We start from the raw sequence: 16,665 nt of genomic DNA on the forward strand, positions 1-16,665 counted from the left end.
ATTTATATAGATTATATTTGTATTCTTTTTGTCTGTGGGAGGAAACCGGAGCACCCGGGGAAAACCCACGTGGACACTGGAGAATTATTAAGATATGTCCAAACTTTACGTTTCCTGTAACTAATTTTCCTCTCCTTTCCAGTGTTTCTGTCTATGTAGTGCCAAGTTCTCTCGCTCTCTCACGTCTCCCTCCCACCTGTTTGTGTGCTCACTGTGCCGTGTAGCGATGGGTCAGTCGCGAACGATCCGGCTCTCTGAAGTGAACGACGGGAGCCGCAACAGGCGGCTTTTTTCTGTTAAAGCCACGTGATTGGTCAAGATGTGTGGCGGCGTCTGTGTATCTATACTGAGCAGGAGGGGGGGAGGGAGGGGTTACAGACACACACACAACACAGTGAGCACACAAACAGGTGGGAGGGAGACGTGAGAGAGCGAGAGAACTTGGGGGGAGAAAAGAAACGGGTAAAAAAATGGATCCTGTCGTTCACTTCACAAGCCGCTCTTAGAGCGCTTTTTAGTGAGCGGAGCCAAAGGAACCGGTTCTCTAAAAGAGCCGGAATTCCCATCACTAGTGTGTCTGTAACCCCTCCCTCCCCCCTCCTGCTCAGTGTAGATACTCAGACGCCGCCACACATCTTGACCAATCATCAATCGGCTCCAACAGAAAAACGGGGAAAAAATCTGGATCCAGCTCTTAGAGCCGGATCGTTCGTGACTGACCCATCATTACTTCCTGATCCAGCGGTCAACAGTGCATAAATACCCACCACAACTAACCACAGGAAGACTAGGGGGAGTTTAGTTAGCAGGTTTGGTTTAGATAGCGGGGAAACTCCAAACTGAATGGAGGTTTATACCTCTCTGGTGGGTACCAGTGAACGGCGTTGTGGATTTATATAGATTATATTTGTATTTTTTTGCCTGTGGGAGGAAACCGGAGCACCCGGGGAAAACCCACGTGGACACTGGAGGATTATTAAGATATGTCCAAACTTTACGTTTCCTGTCACTAATTTTCCTCTCCTTTCCAGTGTTTCTGTCTATGTAGCACCAAGTTCTCTCGCTCTCTCACGTCTCCCTCCCACCTGTTCGTGTGCTCACTGTGTCGTGTAGTGATGGGTCAGTCGCGAACGATCCAGTTTTTTGAAGTGAACGACGGGAGCCGGCTCCTGATTGGGAGCCTCATCCGTATTTGCAGGTCTGTGTATCTACACTGAGCAGGAGGGGAGGGAGGGGTTACAGACACACACGGTACAGTGAGTACACAAACAGGTGGGAGGGAAACGTGAGAGAGCGAGAGAATTTGGGGGGAAAAAATAAACGGGTAAAAAATCTGGATCCGGCTCCCGTTGTTCACTTCAATTTGATGATTTTGGAGCAGTTTAAAAATAGTCGTCTTCCAGAATGCATTGCAACATACATAACAGAACGGAAAATGACTACAGCTGCTGAGGCTGCTGTTTCAGCTGATGAGTACGTATTGCTCCATAAGGGCAGTTTCAGAGACCACTCTGTGGCTCGTGATGTTCCCATTTTGCACGATTATTTGTAAATTTGGTATTTTGTTACTGTATACCACCAGGTGATAGGGTGTTTGTTGTAGGCCACTTTCTGGGGGATTTTTCTAATCCTAGGGTCTAGTTTTTTGGGTGCGCGTATGCGTAAAGTTGTCGGGACCGCTAGTGGTGCGCTCTGGTATAGATCCTTTGTTCTCCGGTTTACCTGTGCAGGTGCAGGCCTGTAAACGTTTGTTTGCTCTTGTGGGAGAGTGTAGAGGAAAGGACGCGTTGGATGATGGCTTTGTTGGGTAAGTAGACTATTTCAGAATGATTGTGTAGTGTTTCGTAGCTGGATTTGACCATTTGAGTATATGTTTGCTTGACGTTTTCTTTTTTTTTTTGCTGCTATCAGCTGATCCGGATAACATATGCAGGTTGCTTGTGCGCAGTCTGGTAAAATGGTGACGCGTTCAAAGAGAATTGGCCATTTCAAACCTGAACTTAAAGCAAGTGATCAGTTTGACAATGGGAATATCTGTAACTATTGTCACGAGAAAGGACATTGGAAGACAGATTGTGCTGTATTAAAGGCTAAAACCAGGGGGAGTGAAAGCAAATGTGAGACTTGTTGCATTTCTTCGTCCTGTGTAGTTACATGCGCTATGCGTAAAGCAGAGACTGGGGTGCCGCCTGACAGTAACAGTACTTTGTGGGAGGAAACCGGAGCACCCGGGAAAACCCACGTGGACACTGGAGGATTATTAAGCCACAGTGCCACCATATTTCCAGGCCACTGCTGTCGGTCACTGTCATTCAAGTAAAACTCAGTATGACGTAGTGATGGATGGTCAAAAGCAGTTGGCCGGCTAGAAATGATTATTAATTATAAAATAAAAAATGTATGAAAAAAAATATATATATCAGATTAGCATATTGTACAGACACAAGCCGTTCATACAATTGTGGGGGAAAAGTTGGTCCATTAGGGGGTCCTCCGCTGGCTCCATCGTGCCATTGTCGCTTGAATTGCGGAAAAACCAGCAGCAATTCTTTCTTTGAGTGGGTGAATGACAGCAGCAATACCTGCTTTGAGTGGGTGGATAACAGCAGCAATACCTGCTTGGGCCATGGTCAAAAAAAGTTGAAAAACTTGCCTTAGCCAGGGTGAAAACAGCCATGGCTCCTTCCACAATTAAGGACATAAAATCAGCGATTCCTCCTTTAGCCACCGTGAAAGAAGTAGTAATTAAATCTCGAGCTAGGGACAACATGTTGGAGAACCCCATTGTTCTGAGCGCGACGATTCCTTCTAAAAATTGTGCTCTGGCCATGGATTTAGCAGTTGCCAAAATTCCATCTGACTCTGCCAGTGGTGCTAGGTCTCCCTCTACAGGTGACTCATAAATAGTTACCAAAATTCCATCTACCTCTGTGCCAGCAGGCTGTGATGTCTCGAGGTCAACTACTGAGTTTGGGAGAGGAGAAGGCTCAACATGGAATATCCTAATGTCAACTCTTAGTGGGGTAATATTCACTGTGGTTCTTACATTTGATTCCGGGAAGAACAGCAGTAATTGTTTCTCGGATATAAGTAAAAAGGGTTTTAAAATTTGTCTCCTCATCGGTGAAGAAAGTAGCCGATATTTCTTGAGCCATGGACAACACAATGTTGGCGAAACCCATTTCTCTGAGCGTGGCGATTCCTGCTAAAATTTGTGCTCTGGCCATGGATTTAGCAGCTGCCAATATTCCATCTACCTCTGTGCCAGGAGGCTGTGATGTCTCGAGGTCAACTACTGAGTTTGGGAGAGGAGAAGGCTCAACATGGAATATCCTAATGTCAACTCTTAGTGGGTAAATATTCACTGTGGTTTTTACTTTGATTCCGGGAAGAACAGCAGTAATTGTTTCTCGGATATAAGTAAAAAGGGTTTTAAAATTTGTCTCCTCATCGGTGAAGAAAGTAGCCGATATTTCTTGAGCCATGGACAACACAATGTTGGCGAAACCCATTTCTCTGAGCGTGGCGATTCCTGCTAAAATTTGTGCTCTGGTCATGGAATTACCGCCAGAATGACTCCTGTGAATAAAAAAGCGAATGCCTGAAGAGGTGCTATTCTGCTCTTCCTCTGCTTCATTTAAATTTGTCCCTGCCAGTGGTGCAAGGTCTACCTCTACAGGTGACTCATAAGCAGTTGCCAACATTCCATCTGACTCTGTGCCAGCAGGCTGTGATGTCTCGAGGTCAACTACTGAGTTTGGGAGAGGAGAAGGCTCAACATGGAATATCCTAATGTCAACTCTTAGTGGGTAAATATTCACTGTGGTTCTTACTTTGATTCCGGGAAGAACAGCAGTAATTGTTTCTCGGATATAAGTAAAAAGGGTTTTAAAATTTGTCTCCGCATTGGTGAAGAAAGTAGCCGATATTTCTTGAGCCATGGACAACACAATGTTGGCGAACCCCATTTCTCTGAGCGTGGCGATTCCTGCTAAAATTTGTGCTCTGGTCATGGAATTACCGCCAGAATGACTCCTGTGAATAAAAAAGCGAATGCCTGAAGAGGTGCTATTCTGCTCTTCCTCTGCTTCATTTAAATTTGTCTCTGCCAGTGGTGCTAAGTCTACCTCTACAGGTGACTCAAGTAGGACCGGTTCTGGGTTAACAATGGGTGAACTGGGGGGGAATAGGCACGATTTCAATATCATTGAAGCAATCAGGATTTCTGATGCTGGGAAAAACAGAAGGAGTTGTTGCTAGAGCCACCGTGGAATAAGCAGCTGCCGAAGAAAATGCTGAATTTCCATCTGACCCTGTGTGACTCCTGTGAGTTAAAGTGCGAATGCCTGAAGAGGAGCTATTCTGCTCTTCCTCTGCTTCATTTAAATTTGTCTCTGCCAGTGGTGCTAAGTCTACCTCTACAGGTGACTCAAGTAGGACCGGTTCTGGGTTAACAATGGATGGACTGGGGGAATGCGCTCCAATCCAGCTCTAATGATGCGACCAGCAGTTCTGATGGCCCAAGGAACCACAACTAGACCAAGAACTAAAACTGGCATGTTGGCGTATAGTTGTTGTAAAGAAATGATATTTCTGCTGATTTCCAGTTATCGTCCGTATGATTGTGTAACTGTTGTGTAACACAAAGGTGCACAGAGGTGATGAGCTCTGGGGTTGATTTTTGCAGGGCACACATCAAAGGAGTCCTTTGAAGTGGCTGCTACGTCATGGAAATGACGGTGGGAATGACGTCATGAATGTGCCAAGCGTTTTACTTTGAAAAAAAAATGCATTTTTTAAATGTACTCACGTTTATTTTTAAATTCTAATGGCGACACATTTTGCGCTCATTGTTCTCGGTTTCATACATTAAACTCGTCTTTTAATCGAAGGAATTTGTAGCCTTTCCATTCACGCTGATGCCATATAATAAAGTAGGTGATAAGAATAATAAATTAATAGATAAATAAGCATAAATAAGTAGCACTGGTCCGACCTAAAGTAGGTCGGTTTGGAGAAATACTGTAAGAATGCAGCGTTGTGTTCAAAATCCACCAGTCATATATCGTTATACAGAAGATTATATAGGCTGTAGTTATGTATTCTTTATTGTAAGGAATATTGTATTTAGGCTTTGCGGTTATATCAGCACCATGCATCTGTGTATGATGTGTTTTTATGTTTCAGATAATAGAGGTGTATAAGACAAACAGTCTATATGTGATAAACGTATATATGTTTGAAACTTACTTCGTGTGAAACGCTCCTCTCGTTATTACGGTGTTGGCTGCAGTGAAGGAACGACGCTTAACCCGTTAAATCCCCAATTGTTCCTTGCAAAATAAGTGCATGCATTGAACTCCTTAGACCTCCCTAACATATAATAGGTATGAATTTTTTCATGTTAGTTTGTTATAAATTGAGGTTTTAGACTCGGCAACAATTGTTGCCGGTGGGAAACCGCATAGTCTAAATTTACACAAATTCTTCAATTTGACCTATTTACACATGTAAAGAATAAAAATAACATGAACATGAGTAACATATTATAACTAGGCATGGTTATAAATGTGTTTAGAACTTTATTAGATACATTATTAGATTAGATTTATTAGATACAAAAGATATAACAGAATTTGAATTTATTAATTTAATTTAGGAGCAAAGCACAGCTCAAAGCACATAAAACCGTTAAATAACAGTAGAGCTAAAAGTGTTTGAACTTACAAAATAAGAACTGATACTAGTTTATAAAAATAAAATAAATTCACATTGTGGCAGTACCTTAGATTCACTTAACATTTACTGACCACTAACATCATGGCCAGAAGATGAGTGCACAGTGTTATTCAACAGAAACCCAAAAACTGCATGTAAATATTCACTGTACCGCAAAAACAGTGCAAAAGATATAAAAACAGTGCATACTGAAGGCGCACTATTAGTGACAAAAATCTGAATATTTATTTTACAGTTACCAGTTTCAATAGATTTGATTTATGTAACAGCTCAAAGGCTTATCAGTTAGATTTTACTCTCCATGAAAAATCTTCAATGTGCACTCAATGTGGAGTGGTACGTCACACTTCTCACATCCATACACAGTGCGGTTGTAGCATCATCTGCATCTTTGGTAACGTTTTCCTGTGTTTACAGGCCAGTGATGTTTCCCATCACCTCTTGTGGAATCCTGAGGTTTCACAGTTGCAGATCTTCTGCCTTGCTCAAGAGGCTGTTTTCCATATCTCTTGAGGAGATCCATGGACACTGCCAACAACATCTCTGAAGAACAGCCAACTATTCACCACTGCACTGTGAAGGGACCAGGCCAGGATTGGCCTCCACCACTTCTTTGACCTTATTGCAGATCTATATCTTGACACATGAAGATCATGCAGATCCACGCCACCCATGTTTTGGTTATATGTAAAGAAACACAGAGGTTGTGACAACTGCTTTTTTCTCTTTGCTCCACCTGGATGCTTGACCCTCTGAATATCTTTCTACAGCATTGGTTGCCATGGTTACAACACTGTTATCCTTCCATCGCACCAGTAACTTCTCCCCCTCTGTAAGGACCTCCGTGCTTCCACAAGGCATTTTTTCAAAATCCTTCACACCTGTGAAAGGGATGTCATGTAGACGGCACTGTCTCAGTGTGCCAAGGGACCCATAACCCCGTTTGGTCATTTCATCAATGAGGCTAAGTGAGGTGAAAAGGTTATCATACACAAATGTGCATCCTGGAGGGACTTCTGCTTGTTCAGCCAGACCAAGGACTACACTTGGGTCCTGTCCTAAGCCAGTTTCAGGCAGCTCCGAAGTTAGTGAAGCCAGCGGCCATAGTTAAATGTATCCCTGGGGCCAGAGCGGGCGACATTGAATCAAATTTAAAACTGCTGGCTAAAGATAAACGTAAATACAGTAAGATTGTTATCCACGTCGGCAGTAATGACACCCGTTTACGCTAATCGGAGGTCACTAAGATTAATGTGGAGTCGGTGTGTAATTATGCTAAGACAATGTCGGACTCCGTAGTTTTCTCTGGACCCCTGCCCAATGTGACCAGTGATGACATGTATAGCCGCATGTCGTCATTCCACCGCTGGCTGTCGAGGTGGTGTCCAGCAAACGATGTGGGCTTCATTGATAACTGGAAGCCTTTTTGGGGAAAACCTGGTCTGATTAGGAGAGACGGCATCCATTCCACTTTGGATGGAGTGGCTCTCTTATCTAGAAATATGGCGAAGTTTATTTCTAAAACCTGACAGTCCAGAGTTGGGACCAGGAAGCAGAGCTGCTGTCTTACACACTTCTCTGCGCTTTCTTTAGAACAGTCACCCACCCAAAACCCCATAGAGACTGTGTCTGTCCCCCGACCACCTAAATTATTTAAAGAAATAAAAACAAGAGGAGTTCAACATAAAAATCTAATAAAAATTAAAACCAACTCCTCAGTAGCACAAAATAAGAGAATGAAATGTGGGCTGTTAAATATCAGGTCTCTGTCCTCTAAAGCTGTTTTAGTGAATGAATTAATATCAGATTATGATATTGATTTACTTTGTCTTACTGAGACCTGGTTGTCCCACGAGGAGTATGTTAGCCTAAATGAATCCACCCCCCCCCCCAGTCATATTAATACTCACATTCCTCGAGGCACAGGCCGAGGAGGTGGAGTGGCATTGTTTTAATCACACTCTTGACCTTGTTCTGTCATATGGCATTGATATTGAACATTTAATAGTCTTCCCACATAATCCTTTCCTATCTTACCATTATTTAATAAGTTTTGAATTCATACTATTAGATTATAAGCCATTAGGCAAAACTTCGTACAGCAGATGTCTATCTGACAGTGCTGTAGCTAAATTTAAGGAGGAGATTCCTTCAGTGTTTGATTCAATGCCATGTCTGAATTTAGTCCTATAACGACTTTAGTCCCTCTGAAATTGATAATCTTGTTGATAGTGCTACAGGCTCACCACAATCAACATTAGACTCTATCGCTCCTATAAAAAGGAAATTATTAAAACATAGGAGACTAGCACCGTGGTACAACCACCAAACCCGCCAGTTAAAACAAATAGCTAGGAAATCTGAAAGAAAATGGCGCTCTTCCAAATTATCAGAATATCGCTCAAATTGGCAAGATAATCTTAAAATTTATAGAAAGGCTCTCTGTAATGCCAGAGGAGCCTTTTACTCAGCACTAATAGAAGAAAATAAGAATAACCCTAGGTTCCTCTTCAGCACTGTAGCCAGGCTGACAGAGAGTCACAGCTCTATTGAGCCACATATCTCCATAAACTTAAGTAGCAATGACTTCATGAGCTTCTTCTATAATAAAATTATTACTATTAGAGAAAAAATTAATCACCAACTGCCATCAATAGTTATCAGTGGCTCTCAAAGGTTCAGGGACTTCTGCCAATGTAAACTTAGATATATATTTAGACTGTTTTTCTGCTATCGATCTTCATCAGTTAACTTCAATCATTTCTTCATCGAAGCCATCAACCTGTCTATTTGACCCGATCCCAACTAGGCTGCTTAAAGAAGTTGTTCCCTTAATTGGCACTTCTTTACTGGATATGATTAATCTTTCTTTAATACCAGGATATGTACCACAGTCCTTTAAAGTAGCTGTAATTAAACCCCTTCTTAAAAATTTCACTCTTGACCCAGGGGTTTTAGCCAACTATAGACCGATTTCTAACCTCCCCTTCCTCTCTAAGATTCTGGAGAAAGTAGTCGCCAAAGAGTTGTGTGACTTTCTACATAACAATAGTTTATTTGAGGATTTTCAGTCAGGATTTAGAGTTCATCATAGCACAGAGACAGCTCTGGTTAAAGTTAATAATGACCTTCTGACTGCTTCAGACAATGGACTTGTCTCTGTACTTGTATTATTAGATCTTAGTGCTGCATTTGACACCATTGACCATAATATTCTTTTACAGAGACTTGAGCATCAAATTAGCATTAAAGGAACCGCACTAAGCTGGTTTAAGTCATATTTATCAGATCGCTCGCAGTTTGTACATGTTAACGTTGAATCTTCAATAAATACTACAGTTAGTCATGGAGTTCCACAAGGTTCTGTACTTGGACCAATACTATTTACTTTATATATGCTCCCTTTAGGCAACATTATTAGGAATCACTCCATTAACTTTCACTGTTATGCAGATGATACGCAGTTATATCTATCAATCAAGCCCAATGAAATTAATCAATTGTCTAAATTACAAACATGTCTTAAGGACATAAAATCCTGGATGACCTGCAATTTTCTGATGTTAAACTCAGAAAAAAACGAAATTCTTGTTCTTGGCCCCAAAAACCTTAGAGACTAAATGTCTAAAGATATAGTTACTCTAGATGGCATTAACTTGGCCTCTAGCACCACTGTCAGGAATCTTGGAGTTATCTTTGATCAGGATTTGTCATTTAACTCCCACATAAAGCAGACCTCTAGGACTGCCTTCTTTCATTTACGTAATATTAGAAAAGTTAGACACATACTATCACAGACAGATGCAGAAAAACTAATCCATGCATTTGTTACTTCAAGGCTGGATTACTGCAACTCTTTATTATCAGGTTGCCCCAATAAGTCCATTAAAACGCTCCAATTAATTCAGAACGCTGCAGCACGAGTACTGACAGGAACTAGAAAAAGAGATCACATCTCTCCTGTACTAGCTTCTCTGCATTGGCTCCCTGTAAAATGTAGAATAGAATTTAAAATCCTCCTCCTCACCTATAAAGCTCTTCATGGTCAGGCCCCTTCATATCTTAGAAAACACTACGTTCTCTGAATGCTGGGCTACTTGTGGTTCCTATAGTCTCTAAAAGTAGAACAGGAGCCAGAGCCTTCAGTTACCAAGCTCCTCTCTTGTGGAACCAGCTTCCAGTTGTGGTTCGGGAGGCAGACACCCTCACCACATTCAAGAGTAGGCTTAAGACATTCCTCTTTGATAAAGCTTATAGTTAGGGCTGGATCAGGTGAGTCCTGAACCATCCCTTAGTTATGTTGCTATAGGCCTAGACTATCAGGGGATTTCCCATGGTGCACTGAGCTCCTCCCTTCCTCTCTCTTTCTGCACTCATTCATGTCCCATTAATGCATGTTACTAACTTCACTTCTTCCCCGGAGTTCTTGTGCTTTCTCGTCTTGCAGGTTCTTGTCGATCCTGGTGGAGCCTCCTGCCATGGTCCTGCTAGATTGCCATTACCAATACTGTTGTTGCTGTGCACCTGTCTGTCTGTCTCTCTCTCTCTCTCTCTCTCTCTCTCTCTCTCTCTCTCTCTCTCTCTCTCTCTCTTTCACCCCAACTGGTCGAGACAGACGACCACCCACCTAGAGCCGGAGGATCTGTCCTAGGTTGCCTTTTAACAGGCAGTTTTTCCTTGCCCTTGTCACCAAGGTCTTGCTCATGGTGGTACTGTTGGGTCTCTGTAATTAATGTTTTAAAGAGTTCAGTCTAGACCTGCTCTATTTGAAAAGTGTCCTGAGATAACTTCTGTTATGAATTGGCGCTATACAAATAAAATTGAATTTAATTAAATTGAATTGAATTGTCGTTCAAAGTAAATACCAAACAAAACAGAGCAAGCCCGCCCCTCCCCCCCATGTTTCCGTAACTGTAACATCTTTCTGTAACTGCACGCGCACTAACCCCCACCCCCTCCCCCTCTCCCAACCATCTTGTCGGTGATTGGCTGGAACGTGGTTTGTTGTATTTTGGTGCACAGCCTGCGCCCCTAGTGTTTGTTTGACATTTACGAGCCCCGGGTTTTTTCACAGTGTATTCAGGGGGCAGGCAGCTAGCGGATCAAGGAGAGATGCCTACGATTTGAGACAAAAATGAAATTGCGCTGAAACCATGCAAGATCGCATAGTGCACCTTTAATGTTACACACTTTTAAAAGTAATGACTTTCCATAAAAAAGCTTTCAATACCTAACAACGCTCCTCCCTTTTGTTTTGTTGTTGTTCCTCTAAAGCAGTAAACTGTGTTTTCCATTACAGGCAGCTATAAATACATCTAACAATATGGAAAATACTACCCATTGTTGTATAGTTCAAAATACTGACTTCTTTGGAAGTTACTGAACACAGGTCAAAAGTAATACATTTTATCAAACATCTGCAGAAAGACACCCATGCAGGTGGTTTGCCTGTTGCCTCTTTCATATGCAACTCCTCACTATCTGTTCATCAGGTGAGGATTTTAATGTTACTTTCACTGTTTTAGATGGACAGTTGACTGTGTGGCAAGTACTGGTAAAAATAGCAATTACCTCTTACTATTCTCATCTACAGACATTTTTATCCATGATGTCAACATATTTGAAATGTTTTTTTTTTTACTAGTCTAACTTTTTAACAGTTAGAAATAACTTTGTCCTCAACCCATGCCACTATTACTGGTGTGTCCATTATTACTGGCTCATGTGAATGTGTAAGCAGGGCAAGATAAGTTGATTGGTCCTAGATATGTGAACACAAAGAAAGTGAACGCAACTTCTTCACGCGTAGTTTAAACAGTAATAGCAGTCTGTGCGTTATATTCCGATGGTAGAATTTAAAATTCTTTGACACTTGAAGGGGACGAGTGCAAAGTGTTACACTTTCTTGGCCTTAGTGGGGATGTAGTCTCAAGTCGAAAAAACTCTTTAAGGAGACCTGTGCAGTACTCAAAACAATTCTTCTTTTATATGCTTCAGGTATGAATCTTTTCTTGTTGTTGAATGTGAGATAAAGAAGTAAAACATTTTTACACATCACAATGTGTTAAAAAAGTAAATAAAGAAATGCAATGGGCCAAACGGTGATCCCTGGGGACACCTGATTTAATACTTGAGGTGGTTTTATTACAAGTGACACTTTGTGCTCTGTCTGCCAGATATTCATGTAACCCTCAAGACATTCATTAAAGTGGAAATATCCAAAGCATTCATTTATAGATCAGTCTACATCGCTTTAGCTGAAATTTTCACATTTGAGAGACCTACTTCAGCTACCACAAAATCCATTTAAATGAATAAGAAGCAGCCATATTTGCACACTGTGGAATAAGAAATGAGAATAGTATTTTGTTCCCGCAAAAAAATAAAAATAAAAGTTAGGAGCAAATGCCTTATACATCAGGGGAATAATAGCTGTCACAGCAACAGCTTTCAAGTGACGTCAACCATATGTTCCGCTGGCTTTTCAGCTCCACTTCAATTCGTCATAGCAGCACGCAAAGTTCCTGTCTGGGCTCAATGGAATTGTGCCTTCACATGCAACACATTAAAAGTGTGACATTCTCTCAAAGTCAGAGCAATATTTATATTATTAATGATACTGTGCTGGAATGATGCATTTAATTACAGATGTGCACATTGTTCTCATTTAGGGGGCCAAGTATGAACACATGAAGAAGTGCAGGGTGGTTGGTCATCCAAAGAGCCTCAATGCCAAGCTGAACCAAACAGTACAGCCTGGGAGGACCATCAAAGTCTCTTGCGGATGTGCAAACAAATGGCATGAAAACAGAGACTTAATTTTATTTCGAGCTTGCCTTAAAAAGAAGAAAAAGATGGTGTGGTTGTAGACTTGTAGACATAATGAAACATGAGAAACAAGTCCTCAACTGGAAAGAGGAATTGATCCTGATCCTCGCCTGCAAAACACGACACAGGAACGGAACAAACTTAAAACTGTTGTGTAACTTCAGTACATTACATTATATATAGCCCTTCCTATTCTTTTCTTTTGCTTGAATCCACCAAAAACCATCCTCAACTATGCTGCCATTGGTTAACGAAATATGCCTGTGCTTTTGTTTTTTTGGTTGTTACATAACCTTCCCACATTTCCTTCTGCATAAAAAGCAGTGTGGCAGAGAGAAGTTTAACTTTAGGAGCGCAGATGATGTGCACTTTGGAAAAGGATAAGCCTTGTTGTTGAAACTTTTTTTTTTGACAGGTGAGTTCATCTTTCTGTTCTCTACCTACCCAATTTGTTCCATGCCAGTACGTCGACACACACCCGGCCAACAAATCCTGAACACAAAATGTCTTTTCACATGTTTTCAGCCACTGTTTTCTAACTCTTTTAATGTGGTAATGCTGTTAAATTTAACACATTAACAATAGATTAATTTAAAAAATAACATGTTAAGAAATGGAAAGAAGACTGTAAATGGAAGATTTGGATTTATTGATTTCTAATACTACCTTTAGATATTTCTAGTCAGTGCTTTATAATGTTACTAATGTGCTGTAATAAAAGAATGTTTTTGAGTTCAAAAATATTCAATTAGGGGCTTTTCAAAGAAAATATTGATATGTGATTGTGATTAAATCAGCACTTTTCTGCCACCACTTAACGTCTCCATGATCCCTTCTTGCCACCCCATAAATATTTCTCCTTTGACTCATGTGAAGAATGTGTTAAACAACAATGTGCAGCACTGGAGTGACATTACGAGTGCACCACCAGCACACTGGTTCCGTCTATGTGAGTGTTTTCATCAGCTGACAAATGAGCTCACCTAGATCACAGCTGCCCGTGATTGATTTATTAGCTACAGCTGTTTGTGTGTAGTGGAGGACAAAGCTGATGTGGGTCAGGTTCTAGGACAACACTGTTGAAAATATTACTATTTGGAGGCAAGAATAATCATTCTCTGAATACACATCCTCCTCCTTCTTCCATTTCCTCCAGACAAGATGAAGAAGTTGATCCTTGACGTGGACACAGGGGTGGATGACGCTCAGGCCATCATGATGGCCCTTGCAGCCCCCAATGTGGAGATCCTGGGGATCACCTGCTGCCATGGCAACACAGTACTAGACAATGCCTGCAAGAACACACTCCGTGTCCTGAAAACCTGCAACAGGCTGGATGTAAGATTTTGCCATATGAAAACTTGCATGTGAAACAGCATGACATGAAAGCTATAATACTCCACAGATCCCAGTGTACCGTGGCTGTGCAGAACCTCTGCTGGCTCGAAAACTCCACGCTGGAGATTTCCACGGGAAGGATGGGCTGGGCGACGTCCCGGATCCAAGCGCTCCGGGCCTGGAGCTGCTGCAGGATCAAAAAGCTGTGCAGGCCATGATCCAGATTGTGAAAGAGAACCCTGGAGAGGTGGGTAGAGGGTGAACCTCAACCACCACCAATCTAGCACATAACAAATTATGATGAAGTTGGTCTGATAATTAGCCTTTGAAAATCATGCACCCACAGCAGATGGTACATGATTGCTGAAGTTTAAAGGCTTTTTTTGTCTCACTTGCTGTGTGTGCAGGTGAGTCTGGTTGCCACGGCGCCCCTCACTAACCTGGCTGTTGCAGCACAACTGGACCCTTCCTTCCCTAGGAAGCTGAAGGCGCTCTACATCATGGGAGGAAACACTGAATGTAGGTCATCTGTGTGTTTTTATTTGTGTTAACATCAACTCAATCAAAAGTGTTAAACTCAGTGTCGTCACATTGTTTCACACAGCCAGGGGTAACACCACAGTGTGTGGGGAGTTTAACTTTGTGGCGGACCCTGAGGCTGCCTACATTGTGTTGGACCGCTACACCTGTCCCACCTACATCGCCACCTGGGAGTTCAGCTGCAGGAACAGCCTGCCGTGGGTCTGTCATTACTTTCTTATGAAAATTAAAGTTGCAACAATGAACACAACTGCCAATGAAGTCATGACCAGAAACACTGAACGTGAAATTATGTGTAGGGTAAGGAAGCCTTGTGATGCAATTGAGGGAAAAAATAGTCTGGTAATCCATTTTCTAAGTCGGCTCTAAATTGTGTTCTCTCCTGTGTCCTCCGTCCCTCCAGAAAGTTGCGATTAATGCAGGTTCAGCCTTTGAATTATGCTCGACCTGGAAAAAATGTACCCTAAACAAATAGCTTCTGTGTTTGCAATTAGTGTATAACATTAATGTCATGTCTGTCGTTTGGCAAGAAATCTTAGTATTTTAATCTGTATTTCTAAGAGAAATTAAAACTCACCTGGAAAAAAAGAGCGGGGTAGTGGTGCACTTCAGCCTCTTGTGGCCAAAATGAGTATTACAACAATAGGTGAAAATCATCTTGACAGAAAAAATAAGAAATTCATCAGCCAAAACTTTAAAAACTTCCATAGAAAAATTATCCTGGCAAAGTCCTTTTTTCACCTGTTCCAAAGTCATAAACACACAGAAGAGTAAACAATTCAGATCAGTGTTTGAAAATGGATCAACAGATTTAGTTTTCTTCTCAGGGCTTCCGTAATAGAGCCAACAATAACAGACATCTTTGTCTTTTGTCTTTTCCTCCATCAGTCTTTCTGTGACACCTGGCTGGCCCAAGACACTGACAAGGCTCGTTTCATGGAGAGGATTTCCCACCACACCAGGAAGGTACGACAGTGTTTTAGTTCAACACGCTGAACAAGAATTCAAAACAAATGTCGCAGGTCTCTTCGATTGTTGTCCCTGCAGATGGTCCAGACCGAGCGGTACCAGAAGGAGCTGGTGGCAGGACCTGGGTTCAACTCCTGTGACACCTACGCTGTGGCTGCAGCCATCGATGACGCGCTTGTGACGGAGAGTGAACAGGTTAAAATGCTGCTTTCAACCATTTAATATGTTCATTAAGTGTAACTAAGTGATTAAAAGACACTGGCTTCCTACTAAAGCATCTGCAGAAAAGACACAAACAAGAGGTTTTAGTATCAGACTTCTCCTCTTCCTCCTTCAGGTTGCAGTGATTGTGGAGTTGGAGGGGACTCACACCCGAGGCATGATGGTCTTGGACTACATGGGCCTGCTCAACAAGACACATAAGGCCTCCATCATGAAGAAAGTGGACTTGGAGAGGTTCAAACAAATGTTAATGGATACACTGAAATAACAGGATGTCTTTACAGGTCGCACCGCTCCTTTAGAATAACATACAATAATAGTTTTCAGGCAGATGGATTTGAGGAATGGTACAAGTGTATTTTTTTTTAGCTTCATGCTGCTCTGACTTAAAATATACTACCTCACCAGAATGTGCCAATACAAATCTATTCTACAGCATTATAGGCAAATATCAGTGGGAGCATTAGTATATATTTCCCCTACATGTCTTGGACTAGCACTATGACAAGTAGATGCATTTAAATGCTTTTCAGTGTCTGTGTATGAGTTTAACCTGATGATTCTGTAACCCATAATGCACTCTGGGCTGTGGGTAATAAACAGACTGAGTTTAATCATGAATAAGGGAATAAAAATGTCTCTGATCAATGTGTCTGTGGTGTTCACAACTGTTATCGAGGTTGTATTAGGAACCAGGCAAGGTGAGCAACAACAATGTAATTGAGTTGTGAGAACTTAAAATGTGTTATTTAATGATTGTTATATTTTGGTTTCTGTTCACAACTTTAATTAAATTAAACTTAAACTATACCACACATTTCATATTAAAACTTAAGTTTAATTTCTCTTCTTGCCTCCTACCTGTACCTGTTGCTATTGTATTAATTCCCTGGTTCTTACTATGTTAACTGTCCCAGCATATTGTTTCCATTTTCCCAATAGCCAAATTACATAGTTCATTCTAAGGCATGTCCTAGGAACTTATAACACAGTAACATTTAACATAATTTTTATATCACATTCAATGCT

General features: G+C 41.5%; 1 protein-coding gene across 3 annotated transcripts in view; it reads left to right on the forward strand.

Moving 5' to 3' along the window:
• Positions 1–16,284, forward strand: part of LOC127378639 (inosine-uridine preferring nucleoside hydrolase) — a 27,039-nt gene extending 10,755 nt beyond the window's left edge. For 2 of the 3 annotated variants that reach the window (XM_051427706.1, XM_051427707.1), the window contains 6 exons: positions 13,973–14,152; positions 14,313–14,424; positions 14,510–14,646; positions 15,334–15,411; positions 15,493–15,609; positions 15,752–16,284. In XM_051427706.1, coding sequence (XP_051283666.1) covers positions 13,973–14,152; positions 14,313–14,424; positions 14,510–14,646; positions 15,334–15,411; positions 15,493–15,609; positions 15,752–15,904 — 777 coding nt within the window. In that variant the 3' untranslated portion in view covers positions 15,905–16,284. Of the gene's footprint in view, positions 1–12,740; positions 12,983–13,723; positions 13,906–13,972; positions 14,153–14,312; positions 14,425–14,509; positions 14,647–15,333; positions 15,412–15,492; positions 15,610–15,751 lie in introns of those variants that run through there. The other variant, XM_051427708.1, reaches the window with a different exon arrangement.
• Positions 16,285–16,665: the final 381 nt, after the last annotated feature.

This window comes from Dicentrarchus labrax, unplaced genomic scaffold, assembly GCF_905237075.1.
Source record: "Dicentrarchus labrax unplaced genomic scaffold, dlabrax2021, whole genome shotgun sequence".
Lineage (NCBI taxonomy): Eukaryota > Metazoa > Chordata > Actinopteri > Moronidae > Dicentrarchus > Dicentrarchus labrax.